Raw genomic sequence first — 24,907 nt, forward strand, 5'->3', positions numbered from 1 at the left:
ATCACATCAGATTAAATCACATCACATAAATTCCAAATTACAAAGCCAAATTTTTAAGTTTTGTTGGGGGAACCCATACTTCAAGATCCAAAGGGGGATTCAGATCATCTTCTTATTACTGCGTTAATATTCAAATCAATCCCAATCAGTCCAGACAAAGTTCATAATTCTATCCAGTCTTATCTTGGTGTTTCCACATCATATCTTGTTCAGAGATCGTAAAGGAAAAAGAGAAATTATATGAACAAGATAAGCAAGTATAATGATCCTGTGTGGATTTCCCGTTCCTCTAAACTAAGTCCAGATGGTTTCCATATATCTCCTTCTTCGCTCTTTCCATCATAAATTAGGCACTGTCACTCTTAAGTCCCACCGAGAAGTTGATTTCTCTCTTTCTCCTCCCAGACCCAAGAGCTCCATCAGTGCCTCTCAAAACGGCGACGGCATTTTTAACTGCGTCATTCCAAAACTCTTAGCTTTCCAGCTTCGTCTTGAAACATTGCTTTGGTTCGAAAGTTTATCTCCACACAGTCTTAAATCCACAGCTTAAGTCCTTAATTTCTGACTCATTAGGGGAGGGGATTCTTGTTTATTTAATCACATAAAAAAGGAAAGGCAGGTGTTTTTTCCCCTCCCCCCTCAGTCATGTCATACCGTATCTTGACGTATCTTCTCATATTTTATTTTTGTCTTGTTATCAGAGATCTCTTCTGTCCGCAGTCTTTACTCCCCCTTTTTCCTTGAAGTATGTGCAATTTATCTCGTCCAAATTGTTTCTTTTGAAGATTGTTGCAACTAGAGGTGCGGATCAGAGACGGCATCGAGGAGTGCCGGAATCCCACAGGAGGGCTTTGTGCCTAGTGCCCCCCACCCCCACAAATTCGGGGGTGGTATAGGGCACAGCAGGCAAGGGCCGTCCCCCCCCCCACAATCCTGGGGGGGCTAAGGAGGCTAATAACCCCCATCATAGCCTCCAAATTACCTCGTGTGGGTCGGAGAGATGTTATTGTCAGCCATCTTCCGATGCGCCACCTAGTGGCCCCCCTCCTTAAATATTTTCCATTCTCTGTATACTTTTTGATTTAAAGCTCCCCTGATTTTTCCGGTCAGCTTTGCTTATTGGAAATACTCTGTCATGAGTGTTTGCCAATATGTTATTGTTGGTGTTGTTTCACATTTCCAACTTCTGGTTACAAATATTCTTGCAGCCGTGATTGCGTACATAAACAGTGGTCTTGTGTTTTGCTTGATTTCTGTTGGCAATATTCCTAATAGGAAAATCTCCGGCCTTTTTTTTTTGATTGTAAGTTTAAATAATTTCTTAAATTCATCATATATGTTATTCCAAAATTCTCTTAAAATAATGCAGGTCCACCACATGTGATAGTCAGACCCTATTTTGGGGATGAAAGCATCCATGCTAAGGAAAGGGCTAATGCTCAGAAGGCTATTGAACGCTGTGCTGTCATAGGCCTGAGGTAGTTGATGGATGGATTGAATTTATACACCGCCCTATACCCAGAGGTCTCAGGATGGTTCCCAGAATAAGATCAACGTATAAAACCACAAAATACATAATGAATACATACATAATGCATAATGAAAATAAAAAACCCAATAGGTAAAGGTAAAGGTACCCCTGCCCGTACGGGCCAGTCTTGACAGACTCTGGCCCCCACAAAAAACCCTGTACATTTTAAGAGGGAATAGTTATGTCAATTTCTACAGCTATGGCAGTTATGAGCAGTCTAAACAGTTAGAGCATCAGGAATGTTCTCTTGTGCTGCTGTCAGTCTGTAACAGTATTTATCATAGATTAAAATCTGTCTCAGATGTATTAGCAATGTAAGTAACACCTACCTGCATTGTATATATTAATCTGCAACTTCAAGTACATTTGGTGGTAAGGAGAAGGTTGGCACTAGCCTCTCTTTGCCATTCAGAGATGTGCTGGGCTGGCCAAATGGTTAAGTGACAGCACAAAGCATCTTTATCAGGGGGCCTGATGCTTGCCCAGGGAGCAAATGCTTGACAGCCATTCTCTAATTTCAATCCTGTGACCATTCTGCTGCAAAGCAGACATAGACGACAATAAGATTTATTCCATTCAAAATCCCTTGCTTGTCATTACCACTAGATGCTGCCCATTTCCACCTGTGTTGAGAGCTGCCACCCTGGACAGAGTATGTTTCCACAGCAGGGAAAGCAAATCTGTTGCTATGACTGTGTTCAGTGCCCTAAAGGGAGGATTTCAGCCCAGAAGGGTAAGTGAAGGAACCCGAGTCAACTGGAATTCCCATCTTCCTCTCCAGCATAGACATTCACGTTTCAGTCTTACTATGTCTGCTTATTTTCTGTCATGGATCCCAAGCACATGTGTTTATGTTATTGACACATATTCTCCTTTCCTCTCCCCTACCTTTTGAACAGCTATTCTGGCATCTCGTCTGTGAAATTACATCCACATGGGAATAAGCACCATTGAAATCAGCATGACATACATCTGGGTAGAAATGGTTAAGATTGCATGCCATAGATTGCCTTTTCTCACCATTGAAACTGCAGTCAACACATTTTCATCTTCTGTTATTAACAAATAGTAAATTATCTCCTCTGTTGTATCCACACAGATTCAATCATTAGGAACAGTTATTTCTTGTCAAATATAGATTTTCCTGATGACAGGCTACCTGGCTGTTTCATGCACTCCCAAGTTCCATTACGGAAAGTGTAAAAAACACTGAGCCACAAGCTTAGAAATGCAAAAACATGGTCCTGGATGCAGAGATAGACATGTTTAAGGGGGAACCACTGAAATCAATCTGTATACTGCAACCATGACAAATAAATATGAATAGATTGATTAATACAGCTGAGATGTTCAGAGATGAACCACCACTTAGTTGAAAAATTAGGCTTCAGCTGAGTAATATGTTCCACGTACAGCATAATAGACAGTACCAATAATATTAATAATTATTGCTTCCAGAAATGCTGAAAGCATGCTTCTCACTTTCAGATGCAGATCAGTGTGAGAAATGCCCAGATGATCTCTACCCAAATGCCTTTCAGGACCAATGTATTCCAAAAAAAATAAGCTACCTATCCTATGAGGAGCCCTTGGGGGCAATGCTGGCCTCCTTGGCTCTCCTGCTTTCTCTGATCACAGTTGTTGTGATGGGGACCTTCGGTCTGCACTGGAACACTCCCATTGTCAAAGCCAACAACTGGGGCATCACCTGCACCTTGCTCTCTTCTCTGCTTCTCTGCTTTCTCTGCTCCTTCTTATTCATTGGCAGGCCTACAAAAGTGACCTGTGTCTTGAGGCAAACCGTCTTTGGCATCGTCTTCTCCATTGCTGTGGCTTGTGTGTTAGCCAAAACCCTCACTGTGGTTTTGGCATTCATGGTGACCAAGCCTGGGAACAGCCTGAGGAAATGGCTTGGGAAGAGGCTGGCAGGATCCCTTATCACCTTCTGCTCTCTCATTCAAGCTGGCATCTGTCTTGGGTGGCTGGCATCCTCTCCCCCATTCCCAGAGTTTGACCTGCACTCCCAGGATGAGCAAATCATAGTGCAGTGCAATGAAGGCTCCGACATCATGTTCCACCTTATTCTTGGCTACATGGGTCTTTTGGCCATTGTGAGCTTTTCTGTGGCTTTCTTTGCCAGGAAGTTGCCTGATACTTTCAATGAAGCCAAGCTGATTACCTTCAGCATGCTGGTCTTCTGCAGTGTTTGGCTGTCCTTTGTCCCCACTTATCTGAGCACCAAAGGGAAATACATGGTGGCTGTGGAGATCTTCTCCATCTTTATATGCAAAAGACGTGTGGGGTGTGTGTGTTAAAAATACAGCGGTCACAAAGTTTTAGTATCCGATATCAGGGACTATCTACACAATCCTCTAGTAGCTGAGTCAACTGAATGGGGGGTGATGGGAGCTGAAACCCACCCTCACCCCTGTTTAGCTTTTCTCCCAGCCATAATAATCACAATCACAATCATAACAACATCCCAGTCACTCTGGAAGGCTTATAGCATATCTAAAAAACAAGCCTGGAAATCCTGGAATTGAACCAGGGAGGGGAAAACCTAAAGCAAAAGAGCATGGACAGCAAAGAAATTGAAATCTCAGTTCCCCCTTCAGCATCTTTTATTTTCATGGGGGAAAATGGACCTCACCAAGCTCCATTTTTAAATGTAGATATGTATATATACCTAGCTTGAATTTACATAAGCTATTTTCACAGTTGTGGCTTCTTTGCCATGCGGATTTGCCTGTCATAGAATCCCTTCATGTAGCAGAGGATTCTGGGAAATGTTCCAGTGTAAACACTCCATTTTGAAGGAAGCTGGCCATTCTTGTTGGGTATCAACAATGCAAAGTGAGTCTGTGCCCTTGAGCAAAATGTGCACTCTGTTCCCCTTTCATTTTAATATCAAACATATCGAACAAAGTACTCCGCCTAGATATGGACTAAGCTCCAGAAGGCAGATGCATTATCTGATATTAATTATGTGTGCTTATTTTTATTTAGGGTATTTGCTTTGCAACCCATTGTCAGAAACATAACTGTATAGTGGTCATAACCATAAATTAAGTCCTGGAGGGAATTCCAGGGAAATTGAAACGTATTTATCCTATCAATATCTACTCAATATGTAAATTAAGTCCACACTGAAGGGAATTCCAGGGAAATTGAAACATATTTAGCCTATCACTATCTACTCAACATATGGCCAGTGACTGAACTTTCATCCTTCCCCCTTCCCGGCCCCAACCCCCAACCTCACCAAGATCTATATAAGAATTGAGGCAGCAGCTTCAGACACAAACTTGACCCTTCAGAAAGCAATATCCATCACCTCACAGGACAAAACTTGGGTAAGTTGGAGGCAATCACAAACTCACTTCTGATGCTACGGCTACTGATTTATATTTTGTTTTGGGGGCTCTCACTAGCATTATACCCTTTACCCACATATCTGTCCACATCCTTCTTCCAGCAAAGCCCCCTTCAGTTTTCACAGGTACGTGAGTATACATATACTATGTGGGTTTGTGAGTTGAGAAGTTGTGGAGAAGAAAGCAAGGGCATGGGTGTAGTAGTAGAAGAAGAGGTAGAACACTCCCCAGTTTAAGCTCCCCACCCTCCATCACCACAGTTACTTATATTCCAGTTGAACCACGGAGGGGGAAGTTAAATAGCATGAGGCGGCAAAGAGGGGGGGAAATGTTTAGCTCCCCTCAGTCATTTCCCATTTTCTTCTAAAATCTAGACCTCACCAACCCCCAATTTTAAAAAAATGAATAACGCACGTGATTTCCACAGTTTCAGTTTTATGGAATTCTTGCCACATTGACTCATCTGCTATGACTCAGTCTTGCATGTGGTAGAGGATTCTGGGAAAGATTCCACGGTAGTCTCTCCATTTCTGAAGGATGCAGGCCAGTCTTGTTGCAGGCTAACTTTGCACTACCTGAAGTGAGGGTGTGCCCTTGGAGCAGACTCAGCACCCCACTTCACTGGGATCTTTCAGTTTCAAAATAGAAAGTGGTGAAGGAAGTGCCCCTCCTGGATTTGGTTTTACAGTATCCCCAGATGGTAGACCTGTTCTTTGATTCTAGACTTGTTCTTTGAGTTAAGTCTTTTTATTATATTTAGAATATTTATTTTCCTATCACCTTCCACACAAATACATTCATGCAACCAAATCATGTGTTTTTATGAGAATTTGAAATACCGTATTTTTCGCCCTATAGGATGCACTTTCCCCCCTCCAAAAATGAAGGGGAAATGTGGGTGCGTCCTATGGGGCGAATACAGGCTTTTGCTGAGAGGCGAAGCCGTGCCAGCCTCCGGAGGGTCGCGCAGAGCTGCCTGCCCTCCCTGCCTGCTTCCCCCTCCCCCAGCCCCGCAAGCTGCCAGAGCTGCCTGTTCTGGGGGCTGGAGTCGGCAGAAGCTCGGGCTTCCCCCGCCCTAGCCCCGTGCCTGGGGGGGGAATAATTTTTTTTCTTTATTTCCCCCCAAAAAAAGAAACCTAGGTGCGTCCTATAGGGCGGTGCACCCTATGGGGCGAAAAATACGGTACATCCTTTCTTTCTTCATCTGTACTCTATATATGTCTAAAAAGCTGAAATTCCTTCCTCCTTTCCCCTGTCTCTGACCTGACTAAGCTCCATATAAGAATTAAGGCAGCCAACTTGGGAGACAGAGTTGTAGAAAGAGGAATCCATCACTTCAACAGAACTGCACCTGGGTAAGCTGGAGTTGGGGTTCCAACAAATGCTCCATATTCCATCACCACATTTCCTATAAGGAAATGTCCTATATAGGTGTATTCCCTGTAAGGTGTATAAGATGCCTTAAGAAATAGGCATCTCCTTAATGTTTCCCCCTTTTCTTTCTCTTCTTTTTCCTCCCAGAAGAGTCTTAGACACCACCATGCTGGTCTCTAGCTGCCTGCTGGTTCGTCTGGCCGTCCTTCTCAGCATCCTCCTGGTACAGTCCTGCGAAGGGCAATCTTGGGAAGCTTTTCAAAACAAGCACATTGATTATCCCCAGACCCGAGCCTCCAACCCCAGTGCCTACTGCAACCTCATGATGGTGAAGAGGAATCTGAACCCAAGTAGATGCAAACCGAGGAATACTTTCATCAACCATTACACGGAGTCTGTCCTACAGGTCTGCGGCAATGGTGGGAAGCAATGGCAAGGTAAATTCTATGACAGCAACCAGAACTTCGCCATGATTGACTGCAGCTACACCGATGGTAAACCTCCTAAGGACTGCAAATACAAAGGCACAGAGACCTCCAAACGCGTTCGTGTGACCTGCGAAAACAAGAAGCCCGTTCACCTGGAGAAGGTGCTGTGATAGGCAGAAAACCACGCAAGCCACGCTCTGCCCATTGAAGCCAGAAAGCTTCTTTGGCCATTTCTCCCTGCAACGCAACCACATCATTGAATTTCCCCAGTTTAACAGTCATTTGCCCTTTTCAGGGGACCCTGGGAGCTGTGGCTCTAAGGGCAATGACGCCAGGCTTCTAACTACGCATTCTGTGGCTTTCTCTCAATGGCTATTCTCTCAATAAAGTTCATTCTATCAAAAGCAAAATGTGTGTCTCTGTGCCTACGTTCTACCTATGAAGAGCTCAGAAGCTCTTTACGAGTGAAAGCAGGACATCAGAGGAGCATGTTCTTTTCAGAGTGAATTAGGCAAATCTTTAACGAACTCCTGCATAACAAAACACTTTTCCCCCCACAAGAACCGGAATATTCAAAATTATGAACATAATAGACACTGTCTGTGATCAGATATTCTTTTTTTAAAAAAGTTTTTTGTTCTGTAAAACACAGCTTGGGTTGGGGGTTGGGGGGTGGTTTTCATCAGGAAATTGGCTCATGTTCCTGTTGGGAGTAATGCACAAGGCTTGCAATATTCTACCTGAACACAGATAACACCCAAGAGTTTGAAAGAGACAAAAAGGAGAATGCATGGGCCAATTAGTGTCACCCCTCCAAAAATAGGTTCTTACTCAGTCCCCCTAAAAAGGCTCACACTACAAAGGGTGGGAGGATGGGTGTCTCAAAGAAAAGAGGGGAGAGTGTGGGGTGGAAGAAGCTTAAATATCCTGGTCTCCACTTCCCCCTATAGGGCAAAATGCCCTCACATGGTTGCCCACACACCTCCATAATGGGAGAGACCATCTCTCCTCTTTTTCAAGGGGAGCTTAGTGTGGTAAATGTGCTACTCCAAAAGAGGGGGGAACATAAGTTTTAGACCAGAACCCTTCCCCTAGAAAAAGCTGTCTATAACTTCCAGTGCAGCCTGTGTAGGTCTCAGAATAATATGTGGGAAGGGAAGATACAGTGCTTATCGTGGCTATTCCCTGCCTACAAAGTTAATATAAAACTATTGAACATTCTCAGGCACATATCTCTCCTCAAATCAAATGTTTCCAAATTCACAACAAATAATGAGCCTTTGGGAACAGGGGAATGCAAATTCAAAGATCAACAGCTTTAGGCAATTCTAGAAGAAGACAATTCAACACTATTGGAGGGTTTCAAGACCTGCATACCGGAAGGAGTGTCTCCACCTGCATCATTCACCGTGGACACTGAGGTCCATCTCTGAAGGCCTTCTGGCAGTTCCCTCACTGCAAAGTGAAGTTACAGGGAACCAGGCAGAAAGCATTCTTTGCAGTGGTGCCTGCCCTGTGGAATGCCCTCCCAGCAGAAGCAGCAAAATGGATCACTGTCTTTATGGGTGTCTTTTAAGGAAAATAACAGCATGTGAGTTTATTCTTGATTTGGGTCTTATATGTCATGCTCTCCAAGAGCTCTGTGAACTAAGTTTGGATTTTTAAAAGTGAAATACTGATTTGTATGCAGGAAGATAAAAGAACACAGTTCAGCTTTTTGAAGAAAGAATCCCGGTCCAATTTCTCAACACTCATCACTATATTTGTCTTTCTAACTACCCAAGAGTTCAGAGCCTCTCCCTGTGTTTCCTTAATGGACCATTACCTAACTTGGTGATTCTAAAAATCTGGTTGCAACAAATTTAAGAATTTGCTTAAAAATTAAATCTACTATATTAGATCTGTGTGTCTTCTGTTCACCAACCCTAGTGACATTCAAATCCACCATCTGCAGTGACCATGTTCTGTCCCAATAGCTCTGAAGGCATTGTACATCATACCAATGGCTCAGGTTTAGTATCCTGAAATGAAAACAAGTAGAATTTCCCAGGACAGTAGTATTCATGGAATAGATCATTGTTCTTCACTGTTTGTCCCCAGAAGTTGTTGGAATACAATGCCCCTCATCCCCAGCAAGAATTGGCAGCAGCCAGAGATGATGGGAGTTGCCATCCAATAATATCAGGTGACCTAATGCAAAAGATCCCTAGGCTTCTGTGGGGACAGACAAAAATCGCATGTGGGATAGCATCTGAGGGAAGCAGAAGAAGAGAAGAGATATCTGGTCTGCTGTTATGACAGAGTGTTTAACCATCCAGGTTACAATGAAGGGATATTGCTCAGTAGCAGAGCGCACAATAATAATAATTTATTATTTATATGACGCCCATCTGACTGACTTGCCCCAACCACTCTCAGCTTCAGATACTTAAGGACAAAGTTTAATTACAGTGGTACCTCTAATTATGAACTTAATTCATCCGGGAGGTCCGTTCTTAACCTGAAACTGTTCTTAACTAGAGGCGTGCTTTCGCTAATGGGGCCTCTTGCTGCTTCTGTGCTGCTGGCACATTATTTCTGTTCTCATAATAGGGAAAAGTTCTCAACTTGAGGTAACTCTTCCAGGGTAGCAGAGTTTGTAACCTGAAGCATTTGTAACCTGAGGCATTTGTAACTCGAAGTATGACTGTACTAACACCTGAAGTTAATAAAGCTCAAGTTGCATGGGAGAAAGACCCCTTTGGTGTGCCATGGAGCATAAATGCTATTCAGAGTAGACAGTAATTGGATAGAAGGGCGAATGATCTGAATCAGAAGAAGGGATATGTACATTATTTTATTATTTTTATTTATTGAGTTTATATACCACCCTATACCCAGAGGTCTCAGGGCGGTTCACAGAAAACAAGCCTCTTTTTTACCCTGCACTTGTGTCAAATTGTCTCCATTCAGAAAGATATGCCCACTGTCCAAGGCACTGCTTCACAAGGGAGAAGATCTTGGGCTATAGCAGAAATCTCATTGGCATAAGAACTTTGCTTGTTCTGAGACTTGAGGACCTTAGCAAAACAAATATCTCACCCTGTAATTTTTATAATTATTGATCAGCATCACTACTTTTAAATGTCCCATGGCAAATCAGATGCCAGGCACAATATAAGCCACAGAAACAGCCCTTTCCAAATGTGATGGTCCTGTGTTGTAGTCTATATAGGCGCCTGTACTATCAACTTACATAAATTCAGTTAGGGAGGTAGATTTGAGGCAGGTACATGCCTCCATCTATCCAAGTTTCCTTATAACTTCAGCCAAGACTGAAATGCTGTTAGTGACTATAGGTAAACATGATGGCTTCCAGTTCAGCCCAAGAATGGTTAGTGCGTCACCTGCTTTTCCTGCTGTTGCTGATGCATTATTCTTCTAGCAAGAGTTTGAGCTCTTGCAGATTGAGAGAAACAATTCAAACCAATTCATATGGTCCTCCAGCAGACATGATCATCGGTGAATTCATATCCATTACCCTAGCAAACTTCAGAATGCAGAAATTTATGGAGTACCCACAATCCTCTTCATTATCTGCTCAGTAAGTAGTTACTTAGTAAGTAGTTCTCATTAAGTAGTTAGGGACATGGGTGGCACTGTGGTCTAAACCACTGAGCCTAGGGCTTGCCAATCAGAAGGTTGGTCCCGTTGCTCAGTCCCAGCTCCTGCCAACCTAGCAGTTCAAAAGTATGTCAAAGTTCAAGTAGATAAATAGGTACCACTCCAGCAGGAAGATAAACGGTGTTTCCGTGCACTGCTCTGGTTTAACCAGAAGCGGCTTAGTCATGCTGGCCACATGACCCGGGAAAACTGTCTGCAGACAAACGCCAGCTCCCTCAGCCAGTAAAGTGTGATGAGCGCTGCAACCCCAGAGTCGTTCACAACTGGACTTAACTGTCAGGGTTCCTTTATCTTTACCTTTTTAAGTAGTTTCTTATTTATTGGACAATTTTCTGTTGGGTCCACTGATTACTCATGACTTGATGAAATACACAGCTGCATCGGCTTCTGTCTTGGTTTTCCTGTCAGCCTTCACAGGGCACATTCAGATTTTTGTCCCACCACTTGAGTTAGCAAAAATAAACATCATCAGTCTAAGGCACCATAAGCAACTTAATCAAATCCCTCTACACCACAAGGTAAACAATATTCTTCAGAGTGTCTTTCAGGTAGGATATTCATTCTTGTGAAAAGAATTAAGAAGTACATATTCATAGTCCTACAATACAAATTTGGACTTGCTTGAAATGCTATTCTACTCCCCCCCTGCAGTTAATTGTGGTGTTTCTGTATTGCTACATGGAAGTGGAACTACCTACAACTTGATATTCTCTTTTTAAAAAAGAATATTTATTAAAGTTTTCAAAAAACAACACAAAACAAAACAGAAAAAATACAAAAATACAAAAATAGTTAAAAAACAAATAAAGTTTTCATTACTTATTTTCTTTTAACATATTTTCCAGACCTCCTCATACCTTCCTTTCTTGTATTCCAATTCAAGATGTTAGTTCAGCAAATCCTCACCATTAGTTATTACTTATTTCTAGCTTTTTTTTTTCATATCTCTTAAGCATAACAGCTGGAAACCGCTTAATTTCTATCCAACATCATTCTAACATTCATTAATTTTACAGTATTTCTGTAAATATTCTTTAAATTTCTTCCAATCTTCTTCCGCTGACGCTTTTCCCTGGAACTTGATATTCTTTTAGATGATACCCAAAAAATCTTTTCATTTTGAGTCTGATAAACTGCAATTCCCTCCTTTTCCCTCAGAGCGCAAAGCCCAGCAGTAGGGACACATTAACTTGAAAACAAGTTCCTTCATTGTGTTCAGTGGGAACAGGGCCATAATCCTGTAGAAATCCATGGGGATTCCAAAGTGCTTAAGTGTGGCTACTAGATTGCCCCTGCTTTTTGCCCATATGAGCCCCATCCACAACCCAGCTGAAGTTTTCAAGCTACTTCAACCCATAGATGTTGCAACCCATTCCTATGCTAAAATTTTCTTGCAAGGAAGCCTTGTTCAGTTCCATGGGCTTTGCTCCACACGCCAAACATGCATCAGCTTTTAGCCTGACAGGGCAAATCTATGCATACCTACTCGAAGTAATCACCACTGAGCTTAGTGGTGTTTATTCCCAGGTAAGTGGCTGCAGCCATATTGCAACTTAAATCGGATTTGTGTGAAAGGCAGTTCCACAGAGCCCAATGGGATGCTTCCTCTCAAATATTTGGGATCAAGGAGAGCTTTCCTTAACACATGTTTACATGGGAATAAGCAATTTCCAAAGGAAGGTTGTTTGATCACACCCTATAATCCCACGGACGATTATATGGGAAGCGAATCCCATTGAATAAAAGAAGAGGAGGAAGGTTTTGCTTCCCAAGTAGTTTTTTGGTTTTTTAAAAAAGGAAAGCATATCTATAAGGCTTAGATTCAAGGGCTGCTAAAAAGACATTGTGTGTTAAAGCACACTGGTATACTAAAGAGTTGTATCCCAGGTTGAATTGAGAACACATTCCCATGAATACTTCATGGTTCAGAAATGGAAGGGAGGTGGTGGACAAAGCAGCAGAATAAGAGGTAGGCATGAACATTACGTATAAGAAAGAGGCATAGGTAGTGTTGGGAACATGCAGTGATTTACTCAGTATTAAATCCCACTGTGTTGGTGATTTTGAACCTAGTTAAGTGGGGAAAGAATTAGAGTCTGACTGAACTTGGCAGGTTAACTGCTTTTTGTTTCTGGGTTTCCAATATTCAACCTCAACAATTCATTCAGTTCGTTTCCGAGCACAATTCAAAGTGTTGGTGCTGACCTTTAAAGCCCTAAACGGCCTCGGTCCTGTATACCTGAAGGAGCGTCTCCACCCCCATCGTTCAGCCCGGACACTGAGGTCCAGCGCCGAGGGCCTTCTGGCGGTTCCCTCATTGCGTGAAGTAAGGTTACACAGAACCAGACAGAAGGCCTTCTCGGTGGTGGCGCTCACCCTGTGGAACGCCCTCCCTTCAGATGTGAAGGAAATAAGTGGCTATCCTATCTTTAAAAGACATCTGAAGGCAGCCCTGTTCTGGGAAGTTTTTAATATTTAACGCTGTATTGTTTTTAATACTTGATTGGGAGCTGCTCAGAGTGGCTGGGGTGACTCAGCGAGATGGGCAGGGTATAAATCATAAATTATTATTATTATTATTATTATTATTATTATTATTATTATTTATTATCATCATCATCATCATCCAGAGCACAACAATGGATCTCCTTGAATCTACCATTTACATACTGAACATCTAATCATAATATCTTAGGAGACTGCTGTAGTATCATTAGTTTGAATAAAATGTTCTTGTTGTGTAGGCTGAAACATCCAAGTGAAAGACATGCATGAATCAAAATGAAAACTTCAACACAGATTCTCTTCTGTCATGTTTGCAGTCATTCTTTGTCTCGTTGCAGTGTGATCCCGAAAAACTACCAGCATGTTCTTGCCTTCGTCTTTGCCATGCAAGAGATCAACAAGAATGCCAAATTCTTATCCAACATCACACTGGGATCGACATTTTATGAGAATGCTTTTAATCCTTCGCAAACTTGTTGGAACACTCTTGCTCTTCTTTTCATGGGACAACGAAATCCCCCCAATTACCACTGTAATGGTGAAGATAAATTAATTGCCGTGGTTGGAGGGCTCACCTCCCAAAACTCCCTTCAGATGGCCAATATATTAAACACCTACAAAATTCCACAGGTATGTGTGTAGATACATAGATACAACCACAAGGGCAGACATACACAGAAAACCCCAAAAAGCATCCAGGTTAGCTCTCAATCCCATTACATTATGTTTTCCACACTTACATTAGACTTGATATGGGTACTGTCACTGTGTTAAAGCCTCCTAGCAATGTGTTGCCTACACTGCCATCTAAATTACCATTGGGATTTCAGCGGGGGGGGGGGGGGAAATAAACCCATAATCCAAGCTCTGGTTCTTCCAAACCTGGCCATGCCACAAATCATGTAATCATAGGAGCATCCAGCTTCCTGCTTAGAAACTTCTCTTGGCCTGAGACTTAATAACACCAGGGCTGTATACTTAGAAAAGTAAGAGCAGGTAGTTAACCACCAAAATAGAGAAGTATTCTTTCTTTGAAGAAATAGATGGTCTTCGGATTCTTAAAAATATAATTCCTTTCCCTTTAGCTCAGCTATGGCTCCTTGGATCCAGGGCTGAATGACCAAAGGAGCTTCCCTTCCTTCTTCCAAATGGTCCCCAATGAAGAAGCTCAGTATGATGGCATTGTTTGGCTACTCAGGAAGTTTGGGTGGAACTGGATTGGCCTCCTTGTTTCAGATGATGACAGTGGAGAAACCTTCCTTCGTACTCTCAGACCAAGGCTTTCCCAGAATAATCTTTGTATTTCTTGGACACTGGTGATCCCACTAGTGACATTTTTTTTACCTAAGGAGCTACTTCTAAAAAAACTGAATCCCATCATGTTTGCTCTCACAAGGAGGGAAATGAATGTGATTCTTGTCTATGGAGACAGTCAGTCTCTAGAGGCTTTGAGGCTGGTTTTAGTCTCCTGTGAGGTTTTCTCTATGTACCCAGTGGAGAGGGTGTGGATTACAACAGCTCAATGGGATTTCACTGCAGTGCTGTTTGGAGGCAAATTCCCTTCCATATCCTTCAATGGCACCTTGTCATTTACACTCCATTCAAATCCAGTTCCAGGGTTTCAGGACTTTCTACAGACCATAAATCCATGGCAACCAAATCTTTATTTCATCCAGCAATTCTGGGCCTGTGCATTTCTCTGTTTATTCCCAGATCACAATCTAATTGACACAACTCATGAACCCTGCACTGGGAGGGAGAAGCTGGAGAAACTCACTGGACCCGTGTTTGAAATGGAAATGTCCAGCCAGAGCTACACCATCTACAATGCCGTCCATGCAGTAGCACATGCTCTCCATAGCATGTATTCCTCAAGAACCAAACAGAAAGTACTGGGTGAGAGACGGACACAGCCAAAAGTTCAGCCCTGGCAGGTACTGTCAGCTAATCTCTCCTATGTTAGAAGCACAAGAGTTATTATTACTGATTCATATGGTGCACAGCTGAGCCCTGGCATGGAGGAGAGGCCTTGGGGGGTTTCCCTGGTGAGCTCTATCATTGGGAGGGACTTGATCTCAGTTAAAGACCACTTGCTTTGCATGCTGCACATTCAAAGCTCTTTAATCCATCCCAGGATTCTCCTACTTGGGGATGCGCAAGGGGCAGGAGTGTCCTCTGGTATTAGAAATGGGTTGAAACCACAGATTTATGCCGTATAGAACTATGGCAATTCAGAGTAGACAGTTCTGGGCTACAGAGAACAATGGTTTGACTCAGCACAAGGCAGTTTCATATGGTAATGGGGAGGTTTTTTTTTTTTAAGTACCCAGTATATATGATAAAAAGGGACGCGGGTGGCGCTGTGGGTAAAAGCCTCAGCGCCTAGGGCTTGCCGATCGAAAGGTCGGCGGTTCGAATCCCCGCGGCGGGGTGCGCTCCCGCTGCTCGGTCCCAGCGCCTGCCAACCTAGCAGTTCGAAAGCACCCCCGGGTGCAAGTAGATAAATAGGGACCGCTTACCAGCGGGAAGGTAAACGGCGTTTCCGTGTGCGGCTCTGGCTCGCCAGAGCAGCAATGTCACGCTGGCCACGTGACCCGGAAGTGTCTCCGGACAGTGCTGGCCCCTGGCCTCTTAAGTGAGATGGGCGCACAACCCCAGAGTCTGTCAAGACTGGCCCGTACGGGCAGGGGTACCTTTACCTTATATATGATAAAATGTAGTAAGTACCTGGTATCTATGCTAAGTTAAAAACATACCAAGTCATGTCTCTTAATATTGAAACTGGAAAGTCTTACAGCTCAATGGCAGAGCATCTGCTTTCATTCAAAAAGTCCCATGTTCAACCCCCAGCATCTCAAGATCATGCTGGGAAAGACTTTGAAACCCTATAGAGCCAATAACAATCAGTGACTGAGCTATTTAGGGCAATGATTTCACTCACTGTAAGGCAGCTTTCAGTGTCCTATAAAATACCGATGAATGGTAGTAAAAAGCCAAAGGTCCACTTGTCAAAGGGAAAAGAGAGAGTGTATTAGCCTACAAGGTCTGTGTCTTTTTTCCTCTTGCAATCTAGCTTCACTCCTTCCTGAAGAACATCCACTTCAACAACAGTGCTGGGGAAGAAATCTCTTTGGATGAGAAGGGGCAGCAGGCAGGTGGCTATGATCTCCTCAACTTGGTCACATATCCCAATGAGTCCTTCCAGAGAGTCCGAGTGGGGAGGGTGGACCCTCAGGCCCCCCCAGGAAAAGAGTTCACAGTGGATGGAAGTGCCATTGCATGGAATCCCAAGTTCAAGCAGGTGGGTGTGACCATTTCTTTGTTTTGATCATCATCCATCATCATCATCTTTTATGAGAAGATCAGGACATCCAGGAAAACAGAGATGGCTACAAAGGAGAAGTGTGAGGAGGCAAGCTCTGGTACTCACTGATGAAATACTATCTTTGTTACTTTGTTCACATTTGTTGATCCAGAGCTAGTAAAGGTAAAGGTACCCCTGCCCGTACGGGCCAGTCTTGACAGACTCTGGTGTTGTGCGCCCATCTCACTTAAGAGGCCAGGGGCCAGCGCTGTCCGGAGACACTTCCGGGTCACGTGGCCAGCGTGACATTGCTGCTCTGGCCAGAGCCAGAGCCAGAGCCAGAGCCGCACACGGAAACGCCGTTTACCTTCCCGCTGGTAAGCGGCCCCTATTTATCTACTTGCACCCGGAGGTGCTTTCGAACTGCTAGGTTGGCAGGCGCTGGGACCGAGCAGCGGGAGCGCACCCCGCCGCAGGGATTCGAACCGCTGACCTTTCGATCGGCAAGCCCTAGGCGCTGAGGCTTTAACCCACAGCGCCACCTGCGTCCCTGATCCAGAGCTAGTTTGTAGCTAATTTGGAGCTCAGTGTTCGAACAAGGTCTTTCTGAGTAAGGAATCTGCCAGTGTTTAAAGCTCTTGAAAAGGGACTGTTGTGCTCCAAAATGCGTTGTTAGGAACAATCTCTGCCAGGCGGAGCCCAAGTAGAAGGAAAATCATCTACCACCTGAAGTGTGTGGTCACTAATGTTGATGGATGGAGTGCTGGTGATATCCTGTCCCAGGACGTTGGTCTACATCAGGCTGATGGTGAGGCCAAACTCCATGCAGGCTTGGCCATAATTTTTATTTTTGTTTTTGTTTAATAAATCTTTATTAATTTAAAATACAATCATACAGTAAAGGTAAGTATAACAAAATTAAGCACAAAAAAGAAAAAATAAGAAAAAAGGAGGAAAAAAGTGATTCATCACCTCAGAAAGGGTGAAAAGGGGTTTAAAAGCAACAAGAAAAGAAAAAAGCACAATTAAAAGAACCAATTTTTATACAGCATCATGTCTTTTCCAATAAAGTTTTCTGTAAAAGACTTCCAATCGTTCTCATACTTTTTCTATTGTCTTGATTTTGTCGCACAGGTTTTTTTTATATCTTTTTCCATATATTACTCTAAGATGTTTAGTCCATTTATTTATTGTACACAAATATCATTCAATTCTGCTATGATGGTATCATTTTTACAATATAGTCTTATATATTCCTTAAATATTTTCCTTTTTAAAAAAATAATTTTTATTAACTGGCCAATCACATCAGATTAAATCACATCACATAAATTCCAAATTACAAAGCCAAATTTTTAAGTTTTGTTGGGGGAACCCATACTTCAAGATCCAAAGGGGGATTCAGATCATCTTCTTATTACTGCGTTAATATTCAAATCAATCCCAATCAGTCCAGACAAAGTTCATAATTCTATCCAGTCTTATCTTGGTGTTTCCACATCATATCTTGTTCATATAATTTCTCTTTTTCCTTTACGATCTCTAACAGCAGAGATCGTAAAGGAAAAAGAGAAATTATATGAACAAGATAAGCAAGTATAATGATCCTGTGTGGATGTCCCGTTCCTCTAAACTAAGTCCAGATGGTTTCCATATATCTCCTTCTTCGCTCTTTCCATCATAAATTAGGCACTGTCACTCTTAAGTCCCACCGAGAAGTTGATTTCTCTCTTTCTCCTCCCAGACCCAAGAGCTCCATCAGTGCCTCTCAAAACGGCGACGGCATTTTTAACTGCGTCATTCCAAAACTCTTAGCTTTCCAGCTTCGTCTTGAAACATTGCTTTGGTTCGAAAGTTTATCTCCACACAGTCTTAAATCCACAGCTTAAGTCCTTAATTTCTGACTCATTAGGGGAGGGGATTCTTGTTTAATCACATAAAAAAGGAAAGGCAGGTGTTTTTTCCCCTCCCCCCCTCAGTCATGTCATACCGTATCTTGACGTATCTTCTCATATTTTATTCTTGTCTTGTTATCAGAGATCTCTTCTGTCCGCAGTCTTTACTCCCCCTTTTTCCTTGAAGTATGTGCAATTTATCTCGTCCAAATTGTTTCTTTTGAAGATTGTTGCAACTAGAGGCGCGGATCAGAGAGGGCATCGAGGAGTGCCGGAATCCCACAGGAGGGCTTTGTGCCTAGTGCCCCCACCCCCACAAATTTGGGGGTGGTATAGGGCACAGCAGGCAAGGGCCGTCCCCCCCCCACAATCCTGGGGGGGGGTTAAGGAGGCTAATAACCCCCATCATAGCCTCCAAATTACCTCGTGTGGGTCGGAGAGATGTTATTGTCAGCCATCTTCCGATGCGCCACCTAGTGGCCCCCCTCCTTAAATATTTTCCATTCTCTGTATACTTTTTGATTTAAAGCTCCCCTGATTTTTCCGGTCAGCTTTGCTTATTGGAAATACTCTGTCATGAGTGTTTGCCAATATGATATTGTTGGTGTTGTTTCACATTTCCAACTTCTGGTTACAAGTATTCTTGCAGCCGTGATTGCGTACATAAACAGTGGTCTTGTGTTTTGCTTGATTTCTGTTGGCAATATTCCTAATAGGAAAATCTCCGGCCTTTTTTTTTTGATTGTAAGTTTAAATAATTTCTTAAATTCATCATATATGTTATTCCAAAATTCTCTTAAAATAATGCAGGTCCACCACATGTGATAGTCAGACCCTATTTTGGGGATGAAAGCATCCATGCTAAGGAAAGGGCTAATGCTCAGAAGGCTATTGAACGCTGTGCTGTCATAGGCCTGAGGTAGTTGATGGATGGATTGAATTTATACACCGCCCTATACCCAGAGGTCTCAGGATGGTTCCCAGAATAAGATCAACGTATAAAACCACAAAATACATAATGAATACATACATAATGCATAATGAAAATAAAAAACCCAATAGGTAAAGGTAAAGGTACCCCTGCCCGTACGGGCCAGTCTTGACAGACTCTGGCCCCCACAAAAAACCCTGTACATTTTAAGAGGGAATAGTTATGTCAATTTCTACAGCTATGGCAGTTATGAGCAGTCTAAACAGTTAGAGCATCAGGAATGTTCTCTTGTGCTGCTGTCCGTCTGTAACAGTATTTATCATAGATTAAAATCTATGTAAGATATATTAGCAATGTAAGTAACACCTACCTGCATTGTATATATTAATCTGCAACTTCAAGTACACTAAATAAAAAATTATTCTTATTTAAACTTTAAAAGAGAGCGTCTCTAAGAGGAAATCAGCATTGGGTTATGAGGAATCAATTTATCAAGGAGAAGGTTGGCACTACCTTCTCTTTGCCATTCAGACATGTGCTGGGCTGGCCAAATGGATAAGTGACAGCACAAAGTATCTTTATCGGGGGGCCTGATGCTTGCCCACGGAGCATATGCTTGACAGCCATCCTCTAATTTCAGTCCTGTGACTTTTCTGCTGCAAAGCAGACATAGATGGCAATAAGATTTATTCCATTCAAAATGCCTTTCTTGTCATTACCACTAGATGCTGCCCATTTCCACCTGTGTTGAGAGCTGCCACCCTGGACAGAGTATGTTTCCACAGCAGGGAAAGCAAATCTGTTGCTATGACTGTGTTCAGTGCCCTAAAGGGAGGATTTCAGTCCAGAAGGGTAAGTGAAGGAACCCAAGTCAACTGGAATTCCCATCTTCCTCTCCAACACAGACATTCATGTTTCAGTCTTATTATGTCTGCTTATTTTCTGTCATGGATCCCAAGCACATGTGTTTATGTTATTGACACATATTCTCCTTTCCTCTCCCCTACCTTTTGCACACCTATTCAGGCATATCTTGTGTGCAATTACATCCACATGGGAATAAGCACCATTGAAATCAGCATGACATACACCTGGGTAGAAATGTTTAAGATTGCATGCCATAGATTCCCTTTTCTCACCATTGAAACTGCAGCAACACATTTTCATCTTCTGTTATTAACAAATAGTAGATTATCTCCTCTGTTGTATCCACACAGTTTCAATCATTAGGAACAGTTATTTCTTGGCAAATATAGATTTTCCTGATGACAGGCTACCTGGCTGTTTCATACACTCCCAAGTTTCATTACGGAAAGTGTAAAAAAGAAACACTGAGCCACAAGCTTAGAAATGCAAAAACATGAGGCTGGATGCAGAGATAGACATGTTTAAGGGGGAAACACTGAAATCAATCTGTATACTGTAACAATGAAAAATAAATATGAATAGATTGATTAATACAGCTGAGGTGTTCAGAGAGGAACCATCACTTAGTTGAAAAATTAGGCTTTGGTTCATCAGCTCAGTAATACGTTTTGTGTACCGCATAATAGACAGTATCAATAATATTAATAAGTATCACTTCCAGAAATGCTGAAAGCATGCTTCTCACTTTCAGATGCAGATCAGTGTGAGAAATGCCCAGATGATCTCTACCCAAATGCCTTTCAGGACCAATGTATTCCAAAAAAAATAAGCTACCTATCCTATGAGGAGCCCTTGGGGGCAATGCTGGCCTCCTTGGCTCTCCTGCTTTCCCTGGTCACGCTTGTTGTAATGGGGACCTTCGGTCTGCACTGGAACACTCCCATTGTCAAAGCCAACAACTGGGGCATCACCTGCACCTTGCTCTCTTCTCTGCTTCTCTGCTTTCTCTGCTCCTTCTTATTCATTGGCAGGCCTACAAAAGTGACCTGTGTCTTGAGGCAAACCGTCTTTGGCATCGTCTTCTCCATTGCTGTGGCTTGTGTGTTAGCCAAAACCCTCACTGTGGTTTTGGCATTCATGGTGACCAAGCCTGGGAACAGCCTGAGGAAATGGCTTGGGAAGAGGCTGGCAGGATCCCTTATCACCTTCTGCTCTCTCATTCAAGCTGGCATCTGTCTTGGGTGGCTGGCATCCTCTCCCCCATTCCCAGAGTTTGACCTGCACTCCCAGGATGAGCAAATCATAGTGCAGTGCAATGAAGGCTCCGACATCATGTTCCACCTTATTCTTGGCTACATGGGTCTTTTGGCCATTGTGAGCTTTTCTGTGGCTTTCTTTGCCAGGAAGTTGCCTGATACTTTCAATGAAGCCAAGTTGATTACCTTCAGCATGCTGGTCTTCTGCAGTGTTTGGCTGTCCTTTGTCCCCACTTATCTGAGCACCAAAGGGAAATACATGGTGGCTGTGGAGATCTTCTCCATCTTGGCCTCTACTGCTGGCTTATTGGGTTGCATCTTCCTCCCCAAAATCTACATCATTATACTTAGACCTGAGATGAACAGTAAAGAGAGATTAGTAAGGAAGAAGGATGACCATAGTTGAGAAGGTGAAAGAGATGCCATTAGCCAGGGACCTTATGTTGTGGCAAGAAGATGCTATTTCCTTTGCTTTTATCTTTTTCTCCTTATGCCAGCAATCCCCAAACTTTGGTCTCCAGCTGTTTTTGGACTACAATTCCCACAATTCTTGACAACTAGCCTTGCTAGCTATGGATGTTTGGAATTGTAGTCCAACAACAGTTTGGAGACCCAAGTTTGGAAACCCCTATTCTATGCCATCCAAGTGTTCATGGTGGCATACATGGCTCTCCTCTCTCTGTATTGCCTTCACAACAACTCTGAGGTAGGTTAGAGTGAGAGATTTTTATGTATGTTTTTTTGTTGACTTAATCTTTGTTTTTTGGCCTACCTTTCTATACCCCCAGAACACAAACTAAGGAGAGCACAATGTGAAATACTGTTACTTACAGGGGTCTGCTTCACCAGGGTGTTGTCCAAATGGAATATTATGTGGAAGCAATTTGCAGCAGGATTGAAAATGGAGTAGCTGCTGAGTGATTGAAAAATTGGACATCAAAATCATTTGAGCTCTTATTAATTCGTGCTAGTTAACAATTTTGCTTTCCAAAATAAATTAGAAGTTGGTGGGACATGACTTTGATCCGAGGAAGACCATAATCATACAGTTCCTAAATAATAAATGTATCTTTTAAACAAATTTCATTGCTCAAAGTTAGGATATATGTGAGAGAGAATCTTATATTCATCTGGCTCTTTTTCTTCTTTTGTTTCATTCTTTTCTTTTTATCCTTTTCTGTTTTGAATAGTTTCTTTTTATTGTATTGTGAAAAGTCTGAAATAAACTTTATATGCAAAAGACGTGTGGGGTGTGTGTGTTAAAAATACAGCGGTCACAAAGTTTTAGTATCCGATATCAGGGACTATCTACACAATCCTCTAGTAGCTGAGTCAACTGAATGGGGGGTGATGGGAGCTGAAACCCACCCTCACCCCTGTTTAGCTTTTCTCCCAGCCATAATAATCACAATCACAATCATAACAACATCCCAGTCACTCTGGAAGGCTTATAGCATATCTAAAAAACAAGCCTGGAAATCCTGGAATTGAACCAGGGAGGGGAAAACCTAAAGCAAAAGAGCATGGACAGCAAAGAAATTGAAATCTCAGTTCCCCCTTCAGCATCTTTTATTTTCATGGGGGAAAATGGACCTCACCAAGCTCCATTTTTAAATGTAGATATGTATATATACCTAGCTTGAATTTACATAAGCTATTTTCACAGTTGTGGCTTCTTTGCCATGCGGATTTGCCTGTCATAGAATCCCTTCATGTAGCAGAGGATTCTGGGAAATGTTCCAGTGTAAACACTCCATTTTGAAGGAAGCTGGCCATTCTTGTTGGGTATCAACAATGCAAAGTGAGTCTGTGCCCTTGAGCAAAATGTGCACTCTGTTCCCCTTTCATTTTAATATCAAACATATCGAACAAAGTACTCCGCCTAGATATGGACTAAGCTCCAGAAGGCAGATGCATTATCTGATATTAATTATGTGTGCTTATTTTTATTTAGGGTATTTGCTTTGCAACCCATTGTCAGAAACATAACTGTATAGTGGTCATAACCATAAATTAAGTCCTGGAGGGAATTCCAGGGAAATTGAAACGTATTTATCCTATCAATATCTACTCAATATGTAAATTAAGTCCACACTGAAGGGAATTCCAGGGAAATTGAAACATATTTAGCCTATCACTATCTACTCAACATATGGCCAGTGACTGAACTTTCATCCTTCCCCCTTCCCGGCCCCAACCCCCAACCTCACCAAGATCTATATAAGAATTGAGGCAGCAGCTTCAGACACAAACTTGACCCTTCAGAAAGCAATATCCATCACCTCACAGGACAAAACTTGGGTAAGTTGGAGGCAATCACAAACTCACTTCTGATGCTACGGCTACTGATTTATATTTTGTTTTGGGGGCTCTCACTAGCATTATACCCTTTACCCACATATCTGTCCACATCCTTCTTCCAGCAAAGCCCCCTTCAGTTTTCACAGGTACGTGAGTATACATATACTATGTGGGTTTGTGAGTTGAGAAGTTGTGGAGAAGAAAGCAAGGGCATGGGTGTAGTAGTAGAAGAAGAGGTAGAACACTCCCCAGTTTAAGCTCCCCACCCTCCATCACCACAGTTACTTATATTCCAGTTGAACCACGGAGGGGGAAGTTAAATAGCATGAGGCGGCAAAGAGGGGGGGAAATGTTTAGCTCCCCTCAGTCATTTCCCATTTTCTTCTAAAATCTAGACCTCACCAACCCCCAATTTTAAAAAAATGAATAACGCACGTGATTTCCACAGTTTCAGTTTTATGGAATTCTTGCCACATTGACTCATCTGCTATGACTCAGTCTTGCATGTGGTAGAGGATTCTGGGAAAGATTCCACGGTAGTCTCTCCATTTCTGAAGGATGCAGGCCAGTCTTGTTGCAGGCTAACTTTGCACTACCTGAAGTGAGGGTGTGCCCTTGGAGCAGACTCAGCACCCCACTTCACTGGGATCTTTCAGTTTCAAAATAGAAAGTGGTGAAGGAAGTGCCCCTCCTGGATTTGGTTTTACAGTATCCCCAGATGGTAGACCTGTTCTTTGATTCTAGACTTGTTCTTTGAGTTAAGTCTTTTTATTATATTTAGAATATTTATTTTCCTATCACCTTCCACACAAATACATTCATGCAACCAAATCATGTGTTTTTATGAGAATTTGAAATACCGTATTTTTCGCCCTATAGGATGCACTTTCCCCCCTCCAAAAATGAAGGGGAAATGTGGGTGCGTCCTATGGGGCGAATACAGGCTTTTGCTGAGAGGCGAAGCCGTGCCAGCCTCCGGAGGGTCGCGCAGAGCTGCCTGCCCTCCCTGCCTGCTTCCCCCTCCCCCAGCCCCGCAAGCTGCCAGAGCTGCCTGTTCTGGGGGCTGGAGTCAGCAGAAGCTCGGGCTTCCCCCACCCTAGCCCCGTGCCTGGGGGGGGAATAATTTTTTTTCTTTATTTCCCCCCCAAAAAAGAAACCTAGGTGCGTCCTATAGGGCGGTGCACCCTATGGGGCGAAAAATACGGTACATCCTTTCTTTCTTCATCTGTACTCTATATATGTCTAAAAAACTGAAATTCCTTCCTCCTTTCCCCTGTCTCTGACCTGACTAAGCTCCATATAAGAATTAAGGCAGCCAACTTGGGAGACAGAGTTGTAGAAAGAGGAATCCATCACTTCAACAGAACTGCACCTGGGTAAGCTGGAGTTGGGGTTCCAACAAATGCTCCATATTCCATCACCACATTTCCTATAAGGAAATGTCCTATATAGGTGTATTCCCTGTAAGGTGTATAAGA

General features: G+C 42.8%; 2 protein-coding genes across 3 annotated transcripts in view; one reads left to right on the forward strand and one right to left on the reverse strand.

The window, feature by feature from the left end:
• The window catches only part of LOC307201278 (ribonuclease pancreatic-like), an 86,679-nt gene extending 79,562 nt beyond the window's left edge, over positions 1-7,117 (forward strand). The window contains exon 2 of one of the 2 annotated variants that reach the window (XM_079950342.1): positions 6,430-7,117. In XM_079950342.1, the coding sequence (XP_079806468.1) occupies positions 6,446-6,877 (432 nt within the window). In that variant the 5' untranslated portion in view covers positions 6,430-6,445 and the 3' untranslated portion in view covers positions 6,878-7,117. Of the gene's footprint in view, positions 1-6,426 lie in introns of both variants that reach the window. The other variant, XM_079950341.1, reaches the window with a different exon arrangement.
• Positions 1-24,907, reverse strand: part of LOC307201264 (angiogenin-3-like) — a 346,417-nt gene that overhangs the window by 128,383 nt on the left and 193,127 nt on the right. The gene's annotated exons all lie outside the window — the stretch shown is intronic.

This window comes from Podarcis cretensis (genome assembly GCF_951804945.1).
Source record: "Podarcis cretensis genome assembly, chromosome: 13".
In the NCBI taxonomy this organism is placed as follows: domain Eukaryota; kingdom Metazoa; phylum Chordata; class Lepidosauria; order Squamata; family Lacertidae; genus Podarcis; species Podarcis cretensis.